The 22,716-nt window shown below is 42.4% G+C and overlaps 1 protein-coding gene and 1 long non-coding RNA gene across 4 annotated transcripts in view; one reads left to right on the top strand and one right to left on the bottom strand.

Annotated features, from left to right (window-relative positions):
- Positions 1–2,084, bottom strand: part of LOC122838283 — a 9,067-nt gene extending 6,983 nt beyond the window's left edge. The window contains exon 1 of the long non-coding RNA XR_006371875.1: positions 2,045–2,084. This is a non-coding gene — a long non-coding RNA (uncharacterized LOC122838283). The remainder of the gene's footprint in view (positions 1–2,044) is intronic.
- bcl6aa (BCL6A transcription repressor a) overlaps positions 1–22,716 on the top strand; it is a 26,599-nt gene extending 3,883 nt beyond the window's left edge. Inside the window, exons 2-13 of one of the 3 annotated variants that reach the window (XM_044128810.1) lie at positions 1,285–1,416; positions 5,968–6,069; positions 6,167–6,477; positions 14,850–14,942; positions 18,525–18,696; positions 18,795–19,016; positions 19,103–20,059; positions 20,148–20,329; positions 20,421–20,588; positions 20,670–20,800; positions 20,899–21,036; positions 21,267–22,716. In XM_044128810.1, coding sequence (XP_043984745.1) covers positions 6,447–6,477; positions 14,850–14,942; positions 18,525–18,696; positions 18,795–19,016; positions 19,103–20,059; positions 20,148–20,329; positions 20,421–20,588; positions 20,670–20,800; positions 20,899–21,036; positions 21,267–21,410 — 2,238 coding nt within the window. In that variant the 5' untranslated portion in view covers positions 1,285–1,416; positions 5,968–6,069; positions 6,167–6,446 and the 3' untranslated portion in view covers positions 21,411–22,716. Of the gene's footprint in view, positions 1–1,284; positions 1,417–5,967; positions 6,070–6,166; positions 6,478–8,760; positions 9,039–14,849; positions 14,943–16,411; positions 16,463–18,524; positions 18,697–18,794; positions 19,017–19,102; positions 20,060–20,147; positions 20,330–20,420; positions 20,589–20,669; positions 20,801–20,898; positions 21,037–21,266 lie in introns of those variants that run through there. The other 2 variants (XM_044128811.1, XM_044128812.1) reach the window with 2 other exon arrangements.

Here is a 22,716-nt window from a genome sequence, read left to right as displayed (position 1 = left end):
AAAACCACTTGCTGCAAAAGAAGAAAGTTAACTCAGTTAAGATGTTCATTATTTATTCAGCAGAATATTTTGAAAAGCTTACTAAATTTGACTTGGTGGCCTTGTTATCACCATAGCCTTCTCTTCATTTGGGTAAATATGGACATTTTAATATTTATTGTTGCATCACCGTACTTCCTAGAAACACATTTCAAAGCGGTTTAGCCATAAAATCATCAGAAAAGGCGGTCTGCTTTTAGCTCACCTGGATCTGAATTCATGTTGAACGTAGAAAACAGAGCAAGGTTAAAGCTAACTCTTAGTTAATGAAGAGTTAGCTTTAACTACAAGCTACAACTGCATTTGCTTTCGCGGTTTTCATACAGCGTAAGGTTCTTGGGCATTTCTTTTACACACTAACACTGTTAATATGCAGCAACAAGGTCCTGGGTTAGGATCCCAGCCGGGGCTCTTTCATTTATGCATGGGTTCTCACCAGCTTCCTCCTACAGTTCAACAACATGACCGTGTGTGTGTGTGTGTGGGCGCATGTGTGTGTGAGCATAGTTGTCTGTCCTGCGACCTTGCAAAAATGATTGAGTATAGACAGGAGCTGGGTTTCCATTGACCGTAAAAATAACACAAGAAATGTTAGAATTACAAAATAAATTTGCCTAATGGAAATGAACTCCATCAGGCAAATGTTTTGTTAAAAAGTTGTTGCCCAGGATGAGGTAGTTTTTCGGCTGTATCAAAATGCAAACACGATGAACAACTTAGATGTTAATACTGACGGAAAAGAAGAAGTGGCAGGAGGATGACGACAGTGCATGTTTTATAATGACTTGTCACTTGAACAAACTTAACGCAAAATTTTAATTTCATTTTTTAATGGAAGCGCCGCAATTGCGAAATTGTGGCTCTTCAGCATTAGTGAAATATCGACAAAGTTTTGTGCACATTTGCAATGTGCTTATGGGAAGAAAGATGGATGGGTACATTTTTTAAAAAAGGTAACCAAATACACTCATGGGTAAAAATTATAGCAATGGAGAAAAAAAGTTCTGTCTTTTGAGGTTTTAGTATTTTTTTAAATTTCCAACGTTCCAGCCAGCCATAAGAAGTCCATCCAACAGCTCCCCAACAAATGTACTGACTCTCTAAAACCTTTATTATTAATATTTTTTTATTTAAATATTTGTCTACATCAGTGTTTAAATAGATCAACTTTTGATGAAGTTTTGCCTTTTTAGGCATGCAACCTGCGTCTCTCTCTTAAAGCATGTTTTCTCTTCACTTTACGAGTGCCAGATAACGCTGAGCCCCAGATTTGGCCTTTATTAGCGATGATAGCAGCAGCCATGGACACGGGGAAGCTCCATGTTGGCACAACAAAGGCTCGCAGTGGAGCTAGATTACAGATGAACGCGATAGCAGGTAAGTGAAAGTGACAAGGAAGTATCATCCCTTTCTGATGTGATAATTACCTGCAGCTGGCAGTCTGAGAAAGGTTATCTTTGAAACCAGCACACAGCGAATGTGTGGAGAAAATGGACCAGTGCAGCGCTGACTTTTGTTTTTGTTTTTTTTGTTTTTAAATGCTGTGTGGGCCATTTGAAATTCTCAAGTGAAAAATATTGAAATCTTTGCCCATTCTTCTTTGCAAAAACAAAGAAGCGCTCAAGCGTATTAGATTGAGAACATCTGTGAACACCAGATGTTAATTCTCGTCAGATTTTCCTGACCGTATTTGGGTCTGGACTTTGACTAGGTGGGATTCATTGGATCGTTCTCCAGTTGCATATTGACCCTTTGCACCCGCCTCAAGTCTTTTCAACCACCTAAAGGTTTTGCTTATTTAGCATCTTCTCATCAATCCTGAAAAGCTTCCTCAATGCTGCAGAAAGGCACACCCTCACCATGATGCTTCCCCCACCACCTCACATTTTGAAAGTAGGTTAAAAAGTTGAGTTTTTGCTTAAGTTGACAGGCAAAAACTCAACAAATGACTCTTTCATTTGTTGGGTCTTTGCATGCCTGGAGGCGAACTGCACACAGGACTCACCTTAGCTTTCAAGAAAAGCGTCTTCCACTCTTGCTTTAGGGCCAGATTTGCAAAATGCACGACGAGCAGTCGTCCTGTCGACAGAACTTTCGCTTCTTCTTGTCCTCAATAGACAGAAAGGTTAGAGGTCGCAGCTTTCTATGGATTTTGTTCCAAGTCCTGCAGGTTAGAATTACTGTAAGGTATGTTGTGGGGAACAGCCATGCAGTCTAGGACTAAGCTTAGAGCTGGATATTTATATAATTTATTGCAATAAATTTATCATGAGAATCTTTTTCACAATAAGTTCCAATTCATGATGTTTAAACCCCTCAAAATGGTCAGAATTGCTAACTTTACTATTTTCTCCAATGAGGTTGATAAATACCAATAAATCTGAAAACATGATTAAATGCAGGGATTGTGTCCAATTTAGTGATACACTTCTGTGACTAGTGACCTAAAGATGCGCACTACAAATTAGTATGTTTTTCAAGTATTTGTGTTGGTTGGGCTATGATTGCTGTCACCCTAAAAAGAAAAAGATTTAGAAATTGTTCTAATATTAACTTTTAGTGTTATCACAATAGTACCACAAAATACTGATAAAGTGTTTTAGCTGCTTTACCTCTCAGATAAACGTAGCTAAGTTTATCAACTATCAACTAACTCACCCACTCTCTGGTTACCTAGCAACATGTATTTCATATTTGCTTAAAAATAATTAAAAAAACAATGTGGGATGAAAACTGTGAATAAAACAGGAAATGTCATGCCGCCTGTTTGGCAGTATTTCAGATATGTAAAACAAAAAAATGCATCAATAATGATCAATATCGAGTGATAGGAAATGTTTACACCGTGACTTGGCTTACATCTTTCTGGTCTTAAAAGCGTGGAGGAAAAAACGGCCAAATCGCAATTGCATCAGAAACATTGACTCGGAGAAAAAAAAATCCCTTAAAGAATTTCAGCAACCTCTTTTTTGATCATTTCACACGGCGAGAATTATATCAGATGTCAGCATAATCTGACATCATTATCGGGATCAAAATGCGTCTGACACGGAGCGACCCGGGGCGCTGACAGCGGCGCAGCCTCTGTGACAGGATGATATGGATTACACTCTGCGAACCGACCTTGGGCCTTTTTTAACGACTGCCACTCGAACACGGCGACGACCACATGTGTCGCATCGCTGCCAAATAAAACCCAAATATCCCCCCAGATGATTAAGGTCAACGCTGCTCTACAGAAGCCATCCTAGCATAAGCCTCAGAGAGCAGAAGGGTTGGGTGGGATTTGGAGGTGGTTGAGCGGGTCGACCCCCCTCGCCCCCCAGACTCCGGCTTGTCTTCACCGGTAGGTCTCCTCGTGGAACCCCCAGGTTCCCCTCTGCCGCACCGCGGCGGCATCAAGACGACGGCGCCGCTGTACCCTGTGGGCTTCTCCTTCCAGGCGCCGTGACCTGTTGTTGACTTTCATTTTCTGTGTCATTAAGAGGTTTAAGCTTCTTCATGAGTTTATCCCTGGATCACAGGGATCTGCGAGGCTCACCGGTCATTTGCTGTCAGCGTCCCAAGAGCTCAGATTGTTAGGGCCTGCTTTACTCTGAAATTGATGGAAATGTGTTGGACTAATTTGGCTTTAGCAGGATTGGCTGAATATTAGTCCACTCATCCCGTGGATTATCCCCACGGCTCACTGCAGTGAGCGCGGCGTGGATGGGAAGAGCTGTCAAACTACATGCCTCATTCTCCTTCAATATTTGGCTCCCTGAATGTGCATTCATTTCATCTGTGCATTTTATTTATTTTTTTCCCCCCTATAACAACAAGGACTGATGCTGCCGCAGGAAAGCCGCGCAGCATATAATGCATGCAGTAATGAGGGCTTTGGGAGCTCTTAACCGGTGAGATGAGCTTGTCTGCACAGTGTGTGCATTCATTTAATCTGAGTTCAACATCAGGTGTCAAGTATGATTACACACTGATGCACGCGCTATCAACAAAATAGATTTGTGGCAGCACTGCAGCGTCGGATGTCGGAAGCGAGTGTTTTATGGAGTGTTGGAAGAGGAAAAATAGACGTACATTAATCTGAGATTTGTGACCGTTTTCAAGTTGCTTTGTTTTTTTTGTTTGTTTTTGTTTTTTTCCACAGTTCTGACCCGCCAATGCTAATCTTTTACTTTGAGAAAAACAACTGGTAATTTGAGTTTATGTGGTTGGTGCAGGGCCGGCCCAAAGCATGTGTGAGATAAGCATCTGCTTAGGGCTCCCACACCATCAGAGGCCTCTGGAGAAGAAAAAAAGCTACTGTGATTTAAAAAAAATACTTTAAAAAAAAATAACTTTGAATTATACAAAATAAATGCTATTAAACATGGAAATCAATTTCTATGTTATTGGCATGTTGAGGAAATACAAGATATTAAACTTGTTAACTTGTTTACTGTAAATTTAGTGTTTGTCTGCTGATGTTACTGTAAAGTAGTTAAAATGATATGGCACACTTGTATACTAAAATACATTTCAAAATGCAGATTTTTTTTTTAGATTGCTACTCCTGTAAGATTAAAATAAATATCCATAACTGCAGGCGCGATGTAGGCCAATTACCAATGACGTTAACAATAATGTGTATGTTAGCAAAGATGATTGGGAGCATTATTGCCTAAAATTACTAAAGCATTCATTAAAAAATGGGACAAGACTGTAAGCAGTTTAAATTTTTGGTTGTCTGCCATCCTGTATTGGTCGTTAGCTTGATTAGCATTGCTAGCCAGCTGTAAATGGTAATATTCAGGTGTGTTCCCTAAACTCATAATGCAGTTGATTGTATTTTACTAAGTTACTTATCTAGTATGTGAACATTAATCTTCTTGGTTTGTAAAAACTGTTTGCTGCAAATGGGCAATTAACATCACCGTTTAACAGTCCATACGATTGACAGCTACTATCGACAAGTCTTTAGTTCTCATCAAAAGGTTTAGGATAAAATGAAACCAAAGTTTGGTTTAGATTCTTGTCTGTTTTTGCAGCCGGTCATGCAGCAACCTATGACTATTTTTATGGAGAAATCAACTAAATAAAAGAAACATTATGCCACCAACTCTGTGCGTTTCTTTTGACTAGCTTTACAGGAGTTGACATGCATGTAGGCTGTTTTAGGCCGTTTTGAGTGGGCCGTTTTCTATAGAGTCGCATGCAAAGGGTCATCAGTAGCAACCTCCACACAGAAGAGTGTTTTGGTTAGCATAACCTGGTAAATGTTGACATTTCTGACCAATCAGTCTCACGTCAGCACCAGTCGGGTCGGAAACACGGCGATTCCCGTGACTTGCTGATTTTCTCTGTGCACATTCATTACCGCCACAGGAATTTAACAGTGTTAGCTTCTTTTCTCTCCCCCCCTGCAGAATATTCATTTAACGTAGCGAGGATTTACCCCCTAATTTCCTCTCCAGCAGCAACACGGCTGACCTTCCTATTGGCTGTGGCATGTTGAAGTGACAGTTGGTGTGATGCAACAACAACTCACCCCCTCCCCATCCTCCTCCTCTCCATCACACAAGTTATAAAGAGCAATATCTAGTTCCATGGATTGAGATAAGCTTAGGTAGATTAATGCTTCGGGACACTGAAATATTTGCTGTATAAAACTCCTGTTTAGAAAACAATGGCTGGTTTCTGCAGACGAGAATCTCTGATCTGGCAGATGGCACGAGCTCCAAAAGTTCCTCCATGTTCAAGGCAGCGCTTCTCCCCCAGTTTGAGCTCCTGTGGCTTAATGGGATTTTAGAGTCTACATTCAAATGAAGCCTGTATAGGGGAAAAAAAAAAAAAAAAAAAACGGGATTATTTTTTTTCAGGCTGTTTAATCTCTCTCCTCTTTTTTTTTTCCAAACTGAGCCTGTCCCACGTTTTTTTTTTTTTTTCCAGCATTCGTGGAAAAGCGAATGCTACAATCAGCGAACGCTAGAGCGCAGACGGCCTATCAGCTCAGAGAGCCAGACGGATGCCCTGTGGACCGTTTTCTCTAACGTGAGGCGCGCTCAGTCACTTCGACTCACTTCAGCCCGGCTTGCCGCACCGCGCCGTGCCCGCCTTCTTCTTCTTCTTCTTCTTCTGCTTCCAAAAGCGCTCCCATCCTGCTCGGCGAGGACAGACGCTTAGAGGCTCCGTTGTCGTCGCCGCTGCCAGACGCAGATCTTTCAGTGAAGAGCGGCTCCATCTCCGACTTCACATCAGTCAGACCCTCCGTCTCTCTCTCTCTCTCTCTCACTCTCTCTGCACCCCGCCTGCGTCTTGGATCGTCTAGCTTCTCATCAGACAGATAAAAGATCTGGTGGAAAAGCCCCCCAACCCCATGAGAGGTCCCTTCGCTTCCTGAATCGACGACCTGATTCCCGGGAGATCTCATGATGCCCAACGCGTTCCAGCAGAAAAAAGGTGAGACGACCAACTTAGGCTCATTAATTATAAGTTAGACTGACAATTGAAAGTGGGAGGAATTAGTGAACAAAGCTCACTCAGTTTTTGTTAAACCCACATAGGCTTTTGCAGAAAAATAAATATCACTCTGTATATATAAAGCATGCTTCACTTTGCTTCAAGAAATACATTTTTCATTCCAATATCAGTGCCCTCTTATTTATCTTTTCCCAGTTGGAGACTTTTTGTTTATTTGCTTCCGAAATAAGCTCATACCTGAACAGGTTTAATTTACAGTAAGGAGCTCACACCTGAGCAGCATGGATGGAGCGCAGCCAAACCCAACACCCACTGCATGCAAAGGCCACCAACACTCGCCTGCCAACACCTGCATTGATAAATCCGTAGAATTTCCATACAACTTTTATGTCGGTCACCCAATCCGAGAGATTTAATCGCTCGTTCACTCCCAATCCGCAGGCATGCAAAGCGGCCGGGGCACGTACAGTAGGCACAAGTGTGATAAATCAACTGACATCTGATAGGCAAATTGGAACGGTGCATCCGCTAAAATAATGGCCCCCACTTCTTTTATCTACTGTATAAAAAAAAAAAAACACATGTAAATAGGAGGTTTTTTTTTTTTTAAACACCCGCCACCCTGAGATATGAGCAATTTGAGAGAACTATTTGATTCACTTTGGATTCTCGTGTCGCCTTTACATCACAAGCGCCTTCTCCCCTGGTTCACTGGAGATACTGAACTCAAAGGTGAGTGAGTGGTTTCAATAAGAAACTTTTGCTGTTGATGTTTACTTTACCATCAGAGGACTTTATGAAAGACTTGCTAAAAGAAAAACCCAGCAGATTACTGTAAATGTTGTTAAAAGCACAATGTGACCCCACGCTTTGGTTGGAAATTTCTTTAGTTGAAATCCACTTGCTCTACTTTTGCTTGTGGTCTCGAGTATGTGGAACTTTTTTTCTACCCCCCCAAAGTGCAGCATCAAAAAAAGTGTCTCTCCGCAAGTAAACGTGAAGGTGCTGAACTTCCACCTGCAACTTCCTAGGCTGCAGAGATGCTTTTTTTTTTTTTTTTTTTTTTAAACAAAAGCACAGAGGGATGATGTGATTCTTAGGGAGACTGGAGTTCAGTTAGAGAATCATTTCATGGCAAAAAATAAATTAATAAAAATGCAACTTAATGAGGCACGATGGTTAGTCGGGTTGAATTATCTCTGGTTAATACAAGCTGTGGGTGTTTTTTTTCTTTTTGCAGGATGCATAAAAAGATTTAGGATTGTTTGTGATTTTTGTGAATTAAATTAAGTAACAGCTCAGGTTTTGGAAGAGGGAAAAGAAAAGGATTTTAAGACCAAACGTAATTTTTGTTTGCAAATTAATTCAAATTTAAATATGCAGGTAAAACACTACGCATACGTTTGCATATTTTTTCAAATAAAATCTTGAACTTTCCCCCATTTTGAATCCTTCGCCATCTATCTACCACAAATGCATATTTTATTTTTTATTTTATTGTAATTTACTAATTTATTTATTTAGACTTCTGGAGTCTTGGTCAGAGCGCTTTCATCCCTCACCAATCCCACGTTTCCACGTTGGGATTTAGATCCATTTACCGCTCAGGCTGCAGGGGAAGCAGTAAAGGAGCCGACATGAAAACACACCTACACACCACGGGCTGGTCGAGACGGTCTGATGCACAGGAATACGGTCGGAAGCGCGAGGGCGCGGACCTTTTCTGACAGAGAGCTCGTAGAGCCGAGGAAGAGGGTGACCTCCCCGTGTCTGAACGACGGGGTGATTAAAAATGCAGATGAAAAATAAATTAACAGCGCTCTCTATCCAGGACTGCATTCATATTTTAGTTTGCTTTTTTTTTCCTTTTTCCCCCCGTGGCATAGAGACGGAGCGCTGAGTGCACTGTTGCTGCTTTGTTGAACTGTGGCCTACAGCTAGGTGTGTGTAGTTCCTGTTCAACCACCCCTCCCCAAACCCTACCCCTTCACACACACACACACACACACACACACGCACGCACACACACACATGTACAGACCAGCCCCGGCCGTTGGCGTTCGCCTCAGCCAGCCGCTCTGACCTTGCAGCACGCGGTTCATAATGTGGGAGAATTTGACACGGCTGAAATCAAAACTGGGCCACGGTGTGACCGAGCGCAGGGGAAGGATCGGGGTGTGGAGGGGAGAGGGTTGGGAAGAGCTGCGACTGTTAAAACGTGGAGGAATGACAACAGAATACCGCCGGGAGCGCCTCTGTGTGGGAATCTCTTCGCCTTGTGGCGAGAAAGAATTCAAAACCAGTTGGGCAGCTTTGAGTCTTCACCGCTTGCATCACGACGCACTTAAGAGAGACGGTGGAAGTTTCCAACGCTTCCATGGAAATACACCTTGGACGTTACTTGTGTTGCCTAAACAGTTCGAATGGCAAACTAGAAGTTTGGGTTCTGGGCGACCGGTGGGTCCGGTTTCTGCATCAGGTTTCTCTCTTCACCTAAGAGATTCGTCATGGATGATTTCGTGGTATTCACGTCGAAAATGGTAGTAATACCGTATTGATCTAATCACGGTAATTTGAAACAAAAGTACAAATTATTCTGTTGCCTGCTAATATGAAACATTTAAAAGTCATTTATTATCACTTTGATATTTAGAAATACAGCATGAACACCTATTACATTTAGTAGCTCTTACATGCTTATTGAGCAGAATATCAGAAATTGTTGCTACTCTATTTGTAGAGTAGCGGAAACAAGTCAAACTTTATTTAGGAGCGGTTTTCACACAGCCAAGTGTAACACAAAGGGGCTTTTACAGAGGTTAAAAATAGGCGGACAGGCGTAAAACCACAAGAGAGGCACACCAGAAATGATCCACCTGAGTCAGCAGACGAAAGTAAAACGGAAAACAACAAGAAGCAGGTAAAGGTGTAGATAAAAAAAATAGATAAATAACTCAGTTATAGATGACGAGGAGATAGAATTAGGTGCTCGGTGAACTAGCCTGCAGCCAGCTGCTTTACAGTCATGTTACCTGTAGAAACTGTAGTTTTAGAACCGTTATTGGCTTTCTGAAAATATGTCCAAACTGACAGATTTGCCTTTTTTTGTAAGCTAGATTGTAACGGCAGGACTATCTGTAGGGCATCTATCGTATTGCTTATTGTGGTAAATTTATTATGATAATTTTGTCTAATTGTTAAAACAGATGATTTTTAAACACTCCCAAAACTGTCGAATGGAGAAAGTAGTTATACTAATAGTTATACTATTTTCTCCACTGTATTTTCAATGAAAATATCAATAATTGTCAGTAACGTTCGTAACTCATTAAATGCGGTTACCATGTGCAGCTTAGCGGAACGAATCAAACTTATTTTTGCGACTGTTGTCCCAAAGACGCATATCACAAATGATGAATTTTTGGGGCTTTGATTGTAGTCAGCCTTACAATTAACTAAAATTACCTGCTGTCATAACTTTCATCGTTATTGTGGTAGTACCACAAAATATCTCTACTATTTTAAGTCCGTAATCACCCAACCCTACTATCTTACGTGGAAAACGTTGGTCACTCGGGTAGTTCCATCTTATTAAAAGCAGTTGTCAAGTGTAAAAACGTTGAGACTGAAAATTTGACAATTTTAAATCAGAAATATCTCACAAAAAAAAAAAAAAACTTGGTACCAGTAACTATGACATGCCTAAAAAGGAAGATAAGACGGTATCTCTAAAAAAGGTATTTTTTACAGTTTACAGCTTTTTACAGCTTTGGAATAAAATAAATCCTTAAGTGCTTTGAGACTATTTCTCATGATGTAGTAAGCGATAATTGTAAAGCTTTGGAGTATGCACTCTTGAGGAATCTCCTCCTGTGCAGTTTGAGTTAAATAAAAGAAGAAAAAAGCTGCTCTCACAGCCAGCCCAGCGAGATCCACAGCTCGACACCTAACTGGTGGGGCAGCGATGGGGAGAAGGTGGAGTGATCCAGGCACATGGTTCCTATTGGATCATTATCCAGGATGGTGCGGAGTAATAAGAGCCACCTGTTGGCTCTCTGAGCGCCCACTCCGGAGCGTCCCGTCTAAGACGGAATACCTCTGAAGATACGGTGGCAAAGATTTGGAAGTAATCTCCTAAATTTCAGCCGCTCAGACCTGCTGCTCTGGAGCAAACACAGTAAGGATTTAACGATGGCACCCATTATTTGCGCACGTTGTCAGTCTCACTCCTGCGTTTGCTGGAGGAATCTGAGCCGCCGTGCAGCAGGTGGCACGCCGGCAGGAAGTAGACGGTATGCGTGGAAGATTCCACCGAGTTCAGATCTGCAGAGTGCATTCTGGGCCTTCTCTCAGCTGGCCTTGAGAGGAAGTCCTGAATATACAGGCTTTGATTTGACTAAAATTGGAATTCCAGCCCACCAAACACCCAACGCCATCACACACCTCGTCTCTCAATGCGCTCAGAGTTGTTTGCTTGGAGGAGCAAAGCAAACAAATCTCAAGGTGAATCGCCAAAGCGCTGCAGAAAACTTTCTGCAAACGTACTTTTTAAGAGCGCGTTTTTGAAGGAACCAATAGACACTCGTTGTCCAGAAGTGCTAAAATATATATATTTATATGAACAGGGACAGATTGAGAAGAATAAAGGCCCCTGGGCTCGAACCAGATTTACTACCCAATCACAAAATATATATATATATAACTTATGCAAATTACCGAACTATAGGTAGGTCTATATTGTTGCATTTACAAGTTGATGTGTGGTTGGCTTAAAATGTGTGGCATCATTTTGGGACCATGTTGGTTCCACGATGATAGGTGATTTCCTAATATTTGAGTGTAGTTTCAATTAATAAAACAATCCAATGTTTTACCAAAAAAACCCACATGCGAAACGAACCCGTGACTTTAATATGAACCAGAGATGCACCGATCAACTTTCTTCACTTCCCATGCTGATATCTGAGGTTGAACATCGGCCGACACCGATCCGACACAGAAACAGTGTCGAATTGATTTAAAACGAGTATTTTTTTTAAAAAACGCAAACCTAAATGTACTCTGTTATGAAATACACCAATAGCTTCACAATCTTGGTCAAACATGTAGAAACGGCGGGGCGTGCTGCGGTGGCGCAGGGGGTTAGCACGCTCCACGTTTGGAGGCCTTAGTCCTCGACGCGGATGTTGCGGGTTCGATTCCCGGTCCCGACGACCCTTGCCGCATGCCTTCCCCCTCTCCTCACCCTCCTTCCTGTCTGCCTACTGTCGCAAAAATATGAGCCACTAGCGCTGCAAAAACTCTTCAGAGAACAAAAACCAAAAACATGTAAAAACAACTTTAATTTGTTCGGTCAGTGCAATTAGGATTGTTGCACCAAATTGAAACTGACAAGAGTAAATAAAACAGCCAACTAATATTTTCTTTCCAATATGAAGACCGATACATATTAATATCAGGATCAGTCCGTCTCTAATATGAACATGCACACTATACACAAAAAGTTTGTTTGCCACCCCCTGTTGTTTGCGCCCCGGGCTACTGCCCTTTCTGAAGTCTGGCCCAGTTTATGAAGCAAGAGCAATCCAAACCTGACTGTGAGATCCTGCAAACTTTTTTTTTTTTTTTTAAAAGAAAAAGAAAAACAAAACAGCTTCTCCTGATATTTGTGTTTAACCTTGTCAGACGGGATGAAAGACATCTTTCAACATGGAGACACGCAGCAGCTTTGTTACAGGGACGGCTTGATTGCCCGTCAGAATAGAAGTCGTCTGTGTTAATTAATATAAAACATTTTTTAAAAAGCATGAGGCAAACCTCCAAAAGAAATTCACTCCTGCACAGAAAGTCTTTTGAAGTCACCCTCCTCCTCCACCCCACACATCATTCAATTTTCTTTTGCATCTCAATCTCTTTTACCTGTTTTATAAATGATGTGCGCATGTACAGTAGGTGTTTCTGTGATGCCTTTAAACAGACGATCAAGGAGAAAAGATATGAATTCAAATCTCCTTGTGATGGTTTCCGCGCATCCGCCGCGCAGAAAGACGAGCTTACATGCGAGTGAAGAGAGAAAGAAGGAAAAAAAACAAGAAAGGGAAGGGGGGAAGGGGTAAAAAAAAAAAAGTGAAACTTAACAATATAAAAAGAAAATCTTTTAAAGAAAGGAACTAAAAAGACCTCTGTAGCTAACAGCATTATCTGTTTGGTGTTACAGCGCGGTTGCATCATGCCTCTCAGAACAAAACTCTGCACTCATCTTTGCTGACAACGAACACTGAAGTTGGCAGAAATTTGCTGTGAAACGAGACCAAAAAAAAGTGCAGTTTATGAAGAGGAGGGAGGAGGGAAAGTGAGGCAACCTCCGGGCCTCGGGCTTTTGTCAGTGGGCACTTCTGGTCGGTGACCCTGCGGTGCACCGACTGGATTCACCCCCTTTATTGTTATTTTTGTTCAAGTGAATTCAGCTGGTGAGCTTGATTTCTGAACGCCGTCAAACAGAACAATGTTTAATTCTGCAGCCAGAACGGAGACGATTAGGATTAGCCGGCGCAGTTTGATAACATGGAGGGTTCAGACGGGGGCACATTGATCAGCCTCCTCTACCCCTCTCTAAGTGGGTCATTTCTTATTAATGGTTGTTGTTTTGTTTTTTTTTTTAGGAAAAAAAGAAATTGGTTGAGTAAAAAGTTCGCCAAGGATTTGCGGTAATTATCTCATCCCCGTATTGCGGGGGCACAGCATGAGGCCTTGGTAAATTACACGTCTCCCTCCTAACTCCTGGATGGTTTATGGCCGTGCATTATGCATAAACCGCGCCGGAGCGCCTCAGACGTCCCCCAAGTGGATTGAAATAAAGTTGACGCTGCTCTTTGTTTGGAGCTCCACGCCGTCTTTATTTGGCAGTGCTGAATCGGAGATTGCTGTTAAAAAAAAAAAAAAGAAGCCGTTCGTCTTAATTATTTTTGGAGACTTTTTCGCCCTCCCTACTTCCCCACCACTAGTCTCGCAATAGTTCGTGAACACCTGAAGTGTTTTTTTTTTTCTTTGGAGGGATTCCGGCTGTAAATGGGCGGATGTTCGGGCACTCCGCTGGGAGATGTCACTCTTGCTGAAGTGGGAAAGAGGGAGGGAGAGAGGAAAAGCTGCTATACAATAAGTTGGAGAAAAAAGAAAGGAAAGAAGAAAAAAACAGGAGCACAGACTGTTGGGGGGGAACATTAATCTCAGACCCCACCAAGTCAGATAAAGTTGTTTAAATCTCATCAAAACCATTAAGAAATGTGGCTTTTGTTGTTGTTGTTTCATGCTGAAAGTGATAGAACTTACTTTTAGAAAGTCTTTAAAGGTTTCTGTGGGGATGAAAGTCTTAAAACGGAAAACGTTTCCTCTTACCGCTCGTTTCAAAGGCCGTAAACTGAGATCATCTGTGCCTGCAGGTGCTGCCCCTTCCCTACTTACTGCTGCAGACTGGTGCTCAGCTGGCTGAAAGAAAGCCGCCGTGTGCTTTCAAATTTTGCTCTTTGAAAATATGTCCGGTTGCCGAAAACGTAAAAAGGTCAGGGTGTGAAAACTAAAGAGAGGCAATGCTGGTTCCCTCTGGTGTGGAGGCACTTGAGGACATGTTGCAGTTGCTTGTTCTACATTTTTGCTCAAGTTTGTGTTCAATTTAAAACAACAATTAGTATTATAGATTATTATTCAACTGGAATAATCAATGCCTGCTAGTGTTGCTGCTCCCTGTTTTTAAATACATTCAAATGGCTCTTTTTCTAACATTTTAGTTATTTATTTTCCTTTCTCTGACACTTTTACACATTTACAATGAGGACCTACTGTATGTCAACCCATGTGATAACAGTAATTTACTTTCAATCAGTTTACACACTAATTCTGAGCTAAAGTTGCAGTTGCAACTTTAACAGGGGGCTGGGCAGGCGGGCGATGGGCACCTTTGGAGAAAGGCTGGTCACACCCCTGACACCCAAAGAAAATCATCATCAATTTATATAAAAGGCATGCAGAGTAATTTTTTTTCAATCAAGACATAAATGTAAAAACACAATCAATACATGCATAATGTTTTAAATATATATGCATTTTTGTTGTTTAGTTGTGGCACTCTAAAATTTTACCGGCCCTGTCTGGCCATCCCTTTGAAAATGTTCTATCTAACTCATGTATATCCACAAATATGTCCTGTTTCTTTAAGAGTAAAATCATATTTTATAAGTCTTAAAACAACTAATAATCATTTTGGGTTTTTTATGTCCTACATAAATTAACTGAGTTTTTTTCATATATATATATATATAAATATTTTTTTTCTCTCTCTCTCTCTCTCTCCCAAGCCCAGCAAATGCTCCTCCTCTGCCAAGGAGTGAACGGGATGAGAAAAGACGGCGAATCTGTAGTTTGGAATCACCACAAGCAAGGCTTCCAAGGTGAGTCACTGACAGTAAATGTGTGCCCACACGTCGTCGTGAGATGAACCCAACTTCTAACGCGTTGCCTGTTTTACATCTCATAACCCGAGATTCGAAGGCTCGCCTATTAAAGCCTGTAACCAGCGCGCAACTTCACACCAGTCCTGCCTTCTATGCAGGGATGAAAACAGAAACCGCAGAGTTCAAGCTTGTCCTAGATGCCTTTAATTGCATGCGAGCGCCTGGCTGGTGATGGTCGCAGATAAGAAATGGCTCAACACAACAAACACCACATGGCTGCAAATGAGGTGGAAAAAAAAAGGAGCAGTTTTATTCTTATAACATGATGCAGAGTTCACATGCATATTAAAATAACAAAGCAATGCATTGTTAATTTTCCAGATTATTCTCTCTCTTTTTTTTGTAATTTATCCTCATCTATCAAATTAATCCAGTCAAAAAGAAACAGAAGTCAATCCAAACTGAGCAACAGTAGGTTGTAGCCTGTAAAACAATACTCTCCTGACCTTGACATGACTTTTTTTTTTTTTTTTTTTTACAATGTTTACAACATGTTCCAGAGCGTTTTAAACATTAACTGATTTATAACCAGGAGCTGCATGCATGCTCTACTCTGGACTCCCAAGCCTAAAGTTTTTCTATTGCAATGCAATTACAGGAACGCAACAAGTTTGCTTTACTATACAAACAAATCCCTTACAGCAAAGATCCTGAAGCTCTATTAAAAGCAACAATCAGCCAAAGGTTACAGACAGTTACAGAACAGTTATAAGCAGAGATGATAAAAAAAAAAAAAAAAACATATAGCTGAGCTAAAGAGCCAGTTCAAACCGTGCGCCATCCGACCGCTCCATCGACTCAATGCATTACAGAGGAAATATCAGTCTATTAAAGCTCTCTCCCCCAAAAAAATCTTCCCCACTGACGACATGAAGTTAACATACCCGCAGGGAAATGCGCCTACAAATTGATAAGAGCCCCAAAAGCAAGGCAGAGACATCGACCTGTCCGCACGGACCTAATTCAGAGCTCTGTCTCTGCGCAGCTCATGTATGGACTGTATGTGTGTTAAATGCGACGGAAGGCAGCGGCACGGTGCGCTGTTTAAGTCACGGAATATAAATTAGTTCTGAGAATTTCGGGGGCTGGTTTTCTGGAGCCGGTGACGTCGCCAGCTCGCCGTCCTGTGACTGCGCGGGCTGAACCAAAAGCAGGGGGATTCCGGACCCCGCGAAGCGAATAACTTCGTTATTTTCGACAATTATACGCATTTTATTGCTCGTTTGAACGAGTATTGAAATATATTTTCGCTCTAGAAATCGCCAGGGGCCGTTCGCGTCTGAAGCAGCGCTTTGAAACGAGCTGGTTTTGAAAACTTTAGAAAAAAGTGTCTCTCCCCTGCGCCGGCAGAGTGGTACGGTCTCAGGCTCAAATTCCGAGAATTGTGCTCTTCTGATTCTTAGAACAGGGGTTCTTAGAAGTGGTGATGCAAGAAGTTTCTAGGAAAGCGCTACCAGGTGATATTTTAAATTCCTTTTTTTTTTATTTATTTATTTATTTTATGTGGCGCGAAGTGTTTATCTGCTGTTTTTCTTGTTTATGTTTTTAGACGTTTGTCCGTTTTTGTGTCTGCTTGGGTGTTTTGTGAAGCCGGCCGGGGCTGCGTGTGGCTGTCAGAGTGTGAACAGTGGAAACTCCGGAGAGGGAGAAAGCGGGTTGCTGCTGCTGCTGCTGCTGCTGTTGTGGCTGACAGCCGGAGCGCCGCTCTCTCCGTCTCTGGCAGACCGGCTCGGCTGCCTTCGCGCGGAGCCGGCCGGCCGGTCGGTCCGTCTGGAAGCGGCAGGCGGGCGCACGGCAGTCTCCAGCGGTTGTCGGCTGTCACACTCAGTGGTGCTGTAAAGCAGAGTAATAACGCTCTGCTTTAAGAGATCAGCATCGGAGGAAAATGGAGCGCTGAGTGCGGCTCGTAGCGCACGGTGCTCGGGGTGTCTGTGATTAAATCCCCACTTTGTTCGTTCAAGTGTCAAAACACAGAGGAACGGCGGCAAGCAAGCAAGCGCTGTCACGCGAACTTCGCAGACAGCGTGGCAACCGCACGTTCGGGTTGTGTATCTATATTGTTTTTAGTGCGCAGCAGCCGCGGTAATTTGCTCTAATGGAGCGCAAAGGGCTGCCCAGAACAAATCCTCCTGTTACCGTAACACTGCAGCGGAAATGTTACTGTTGATGTGTGCGTGTGTGTGTGTATGTGTGTGAGAGAGCGGGTGTGTGTTTTTTCCGCGGTAGAAGCTACAAGTTGTCTCTTATTTTTTCCACTGTGACAGCACGCTGTTTGACAAGTTTAAGGTGTCACTCCGAAGGGGAGAGTCTGTCAGAGCTCTGCGCTGGGAGAGCCGGAGTTTCGTTTATGGGCTAAAAACTTTTTCTCGATTAACCGAGAAACGTGACGAAAGTAAAACAAACAAACAAAAAAAGTTTGCTGACTAAAATGTGAATTATTTAAATTTAACCGACGCAGTCATTTAAAGAACGACTTCAGGTGTCCGTAAGCGTCGTGCCAGACCCTCCGAGAGTGTAGTGAAACTGTTAATGTGTCTGGATGTTCTTATTTTATTCCCCAATTGGTCTGTCTGTGCAGTCCTGCTTCTATTTACGGACGAGTCCAGTTACACGCTCCACTTCTGACACTTGACTTAATGACACCGTCATAAATCCGCATGCATGCTTCAAAGCCAGTTTGAATATTTCTGGTGTTTTTCTCCCCCTGGTTTGAGAAAAACCGTTGACCCAAAAATGCACCAGGAGCGTTTTGAGCGGACTTTAAAACATCAGCAAACTGATGTACTGTTACAAGCTGCACCGCGTAGTTTTATCTTAATCACGGCGTTAAAATCTCACGATTTAAATTCAGATTTTTTTATGCCGACAGGGTGAAAATAGAAAATAATCTGTTAATGGGAATTATTTCCCCTACTTTATAATCAAATTATAAAAAATGAAACGTGCACTGAAAACTTTCTTTCGCTCCGGTTTAAGTTGAGACATGCTCTTAGATCAGCTTGATTTGCTGTTCATTTAAATAACGCTGATGTCGGTATTTAAATTAGTCTAGACTTTAGATCCACATAAAAAAAAAAACAGCAGCTAATTATTAGTCAATTTTGCCCATTTATGTTGTGGGCATTTTTTCCTGTAATTTGCTGCAGTTTATTCATCTGCTGAATAATTTATCTTGAACATTATCATGTTAAGCTTTCGACGAGTGTTTCCGAGAGAAAGTGAGGAGAAATTATTTTAAAAGCAGAAATTAAAATATCCAAATGTTGCTTTAATAAATGGCGCCGCCTTCTGGCGACACCGTCTGTTTCAGATTTGACCATCTCTTTTTTGTGGGGATATTAAATAAGTTTGAATACAGCTCATTTATCCAAAGTCAGATCCTAGAATTTGGTCTTAAAACTTGTGGAGTCTGTGTGGAATGGAGTAAACTGATGAATTTTATCATCTTACAAGAGCAAAAAAAGCAAAAATAAATAAATAAAATAAAATAAAAAAATTCATTCTTTATTTTGTTGGCAGAACTTGACAAAATGGCTTGTGCAGCAGACAGCTGCATACAGTTTACGCGCCACGCCAGTGATGTTCTTCTCAATCTGAACCGGCTGCGCAGCAGGGACATCCTCACAGATGTTACCATCCTGGTCAACAGACAACAGTTTCGTGCACACAAGACTGTTCTCATGGCTTGCAGGTGTGCTGTGTTTATTCTTAAATTTTAAAGCAGACGTTTTCTTTATACTCTTGGTTTAAATCTAACCCTTTTCTTTTTTCCTCCATTCATGCACACAGTGGGCTGTTTTACACTATCTTCACTGACTCCCACAAGTGCAACCTTAACGCCATCAGTCTGGACCCAAAGGTGGACCCCGAGGGCTTTGCCATCTTGCTGGAGTTCATGTACACTTCCCGTCTCACACTAAAGGAAAGTCTCATCATGTCCATCATGAATACGGCCATCTATCTGCAGATGGACCATGTCGTGGACACTTGCCACAGATTTATCAAATCCAGGTCGGTGGAATCCGCCAGATCTCTTGTGTAAATCCGTGATTATCAGTGTCTGTGTGTTCATAACCCCACTCTCGTTCCCTGCACAGTGATCCAACTGCCAAGCTGCCCAGAGATGAGTTTCTGGTCAGTCCGTTGGTGTTGCCTCAGGACGTCCACGCATATCGACCCCATGATGTTGTCGACAGTCTGCACAGCCGCCTGGCTCCGTTCAGGGACGGAAGGCCCTATGGCACAAACATGTTCAGCAGCGTCAGCACCCCCAGTAACTACCACCTCTACGGGCAGTTTCCCATGCCGGGATTCCCTTTCCCGCTCTGTAAGCTGACTGATACCAAAAATGCTTTCACCGACCTCTCAAAGAGTGGGATGCACCACAAACACTGTCCTCCTCATGACGGCTCCAATAGCATCAGGGCAGAGTACACCAGAGCTCTTGGTACCAGCTCCTCTGGCATTATTCACTCAACCACCTTTGCTTCCAGAGAGATAGGAAGAGACAATGAGATTAGGAAGGAGGGCCACGAGGGCCAGCCCATTGGCCTCAGTTCAAGGAAGCGCACATTCCCTGTGTTGACCCTTGAGCACCAGAAAGACTTGAGCAAAGAGCATGGCTCACAGGCAGAGGATGACCTCATCCATCAGCACTATCCTTTGGGAATCTCTGCCGGGCGCAAGAGTCTCATGAGCAGCCCTCAGAGTCCCCTCAAATCAGACTGCCAGCCCAACTCCCCGACAGAGTCCAGCAGCAGCAAGAACGCCAGTCTCTCCCATGTTGGCGGAGGGCAAGTGATGCAGGGTACACCAGACCCTAAGGCTCGCAACTGGAAGAAGTACAAGTTTATCGTGCTGAACCAAAGCACAAAAGACGACGAGGCAGGGCTGAGGGATCCCGGGCTCCGCTCCCCTCAGCGCCTCAGCCTGCAGCCCTACATCCACTCTGGCGACTCAGAGAGCCTTGATGCTCAAGCCACGAGTAAGAGCAGCGACCATGGCGAGGACCTACCCATGCCACAGGCCAGCCGTCTCAACAACATCATCAACAGGTGAGGGCCTTTAAGATGCAAGTTTAAGAAACATCATCTTGTGGATGATGGAAGTCTTGAGTGTTTGTTTTTATCTTTTCTCTCCCAGTTCACTTGAGGGGTCACTGAGGAACGGTGACGGCCACCCTCCCCATTACCTGAACCGCCTCAGCTGTTCCACCTGCGGCTCTCAGTCCCCCCAACACTCCAACGTCTGTCCCAACAATCCCAGGTCACGCCTCTCTGAAGACATGGCGGAGCTCCACTCAGAGTATTCAGACTCCAGTTGTGGTGAGTTCATGGTTTCAAGTGTTGATTAGAAATGCATGTATCCAGAATCACCCATTAACAAAATCCGATTTCTCTCCCCACCACCAAGCAGAAAACGGTACGTTCTTCTGTAACGAATGCGACTCCAAGTTTGCTGACGACGAAGCCCTGAAACAGCACATGCTTCAAGTCCACAGCGACAAGCCATACAAGTGTGACCGCTGTCAGGCCGCTTTCCGCTACAAAGGCAACCTCGCCAGCCACAAGACCGTCCACACAGGTACCGAACTAAAACGAAAATCTCTCGTTTTTATCTTTAAGTCTTTGTCATTGCAGTCTAAACAGATTTCTTTCTTTTCAGGAGAGAAGCCGTACCGCTGTAACATCTGTGGTGCTCAGTTTAACAGACCAGCTAACCTCAAGACTCACACTCGCATCCACTCAGGAGAGAAGCCATACAAATGTGAGACGTGTGGAGCTCGTTTTGTACAGGTAAGTCCAAAGCTGAACCGGCCCTTAACATACAAAGTTGTGCTTTAAAAGCTGTTCAAACATTTGAATCAGTCATTTTATTTGGGTTCCTGTTCCAGGTCGCTCATCTTCGTGCCCATGTGTTGATCCACACCGGTGAGAAGCCATACCCATGTGAGATCTGCGGAACACGCTTCCGTCACCTGCAGACGCTGAAAAGCCACCTGCGCATCCACACAGGAGAGAAACCCTACCATGTAGGTTGATTAGAAGAGATTCAATCCAATTCTCACTTGACTGGCTCTCATTGACAGATCAAATAGCAAATCATTCAATATAACCCATCATTACAAGCGTAAAAACTAAAAGTTGACATCTGTTTTGTTGATAAACATCAATTAACAGCATGAACTACGATGCACTTTCCTGAAGGTTGGGGGTGTATATGTCGAAGCATATTTTTAATATGTCTATATTTTCATTTCAGTGTGAAAAATGCAACTTGCACTTCCGCCACAAGAGCCAGCTGCGGCTGCATCTCCGACAGAAGCACGGCGCCATCACCAACACCAAGATCCAGTACCGCATGTCCACAGCAGAAATACCTACCGACCTGACAAAGGCATGCTAGGCTAAGCTAAAAGAGGGGGACAAAAAAACAAACAAGCAAACAAAAAAAAAAACGGTTACCTTGGAGGCAGTCTTGACCCTGGCATTTAACGACCCCCACCCTCCTTCAAACTTGTACAATCATCCAAAATATTAGTGCCACACTGTGTTTTTTGAGACAATTCAATTGGCCACGTCTGCCATTCTAAACGGGTTTCCACTACATGTGATGCTAGAGCCACTTGTGGTATCTTAGTCACTTTATGATTTCTATATAGATCTAACTATATAAATATATGTATGTTTGGAGTGTTTTTAAGCTTTGAAGGTACGTATATAAAGCTTTATTTTGTTGAGAAGGAAGAAATGTAAACAATGTGTTTGGGTTTTTTTTTTTTTTTTTTTTGAAAATACAGTATTTTATATCAGAGAACTTACTTTTCTGAAAGTATTGACAATTTTGACAGGTGGTACATATATTTTAAGAAAAAATAAATGAACAGGCTTTGTGGCTATATAAATTTGTCTAGACATTTTTAAGCGTATGTACAGACACTTAGGCGTAACAGGCAGGATGGGTGGGGCACATTGGGATTGGGTGGAAAACGTATCGGACGGCTGCTGCTGTCTGACAGTTGTGCATGAGGTATTTCTTACCGTTGTCGGGCAGATCACGTAAATATTGTGACATATTGTGTTCTATCTGTGCGATTGCTCTCTGCTGGCAGAGCCAATCTAAGCGTTTTTTGAACTTCATTTCTGGGTACTGCTTTGTAATGACCAAGAAAAGAAAAAAAAAAAGACAGATGTTCTCATTTTGTTTTTGCATTGTTTATTTTTTTTTCCTTTTTTTTTTGCTTCAAATGTGTTTATATATAGATGTGACTTTAGGGTTTTTTTTTCCATTTGTTTTTTTCATAAGTGAAAGTTTACAGTTCTTGCTCTTTGTTCTAGATCCTACCGTAAACTTGTGTCGATGTTGAGCTTTTATTTTTTTTTTTGTTTGTTTGTTTGTAGATACACTGTGTATTCAATGTGCCTTTCTCTAAGCTGGCTGACCTCTTCAGGGTTCAGACCAGCTCTATTAAAGGTACAACTCAAGGACACCACTTGTCCTAATTCCCAGTATGTGTGTGTATGTGTTTGTATGTATATATTTCTAAATACTTGTCTGTAACCTTACAACATGAAACTTTATCATTGTAAAAAAATTCAAGACTTTTTTTTTTTGGATTGGGTTTCTTTTTTTTTAACTGCATTAAAATTATTGTACAATGTTATAAATGTATGAATGTAAAATAAAGGTACTGGATTTCTATGTATTGAAA

The sequence above is a fragment of the Gambusia affinis genome, linkage group LG10, assembly GCF_019740435.1.
Source record: "Gambusia affinis linkage group LG10, SWU_Gaff_1.0, whole genome shotgun sequence".
Classification (NCBI taxonomy): domain Eukaryota; kingdom Metazoa; phylum Chordata; class Actinopteri; order Cyprinodontiformes; family Poeciliidae; genus Gambusia; species Gambusia affinis.
The sequence above is the reverse complement of the archived record's forward strand: the minus strand, read 5'-3'. Positions and strand labels throughout refer to the sequence as shown.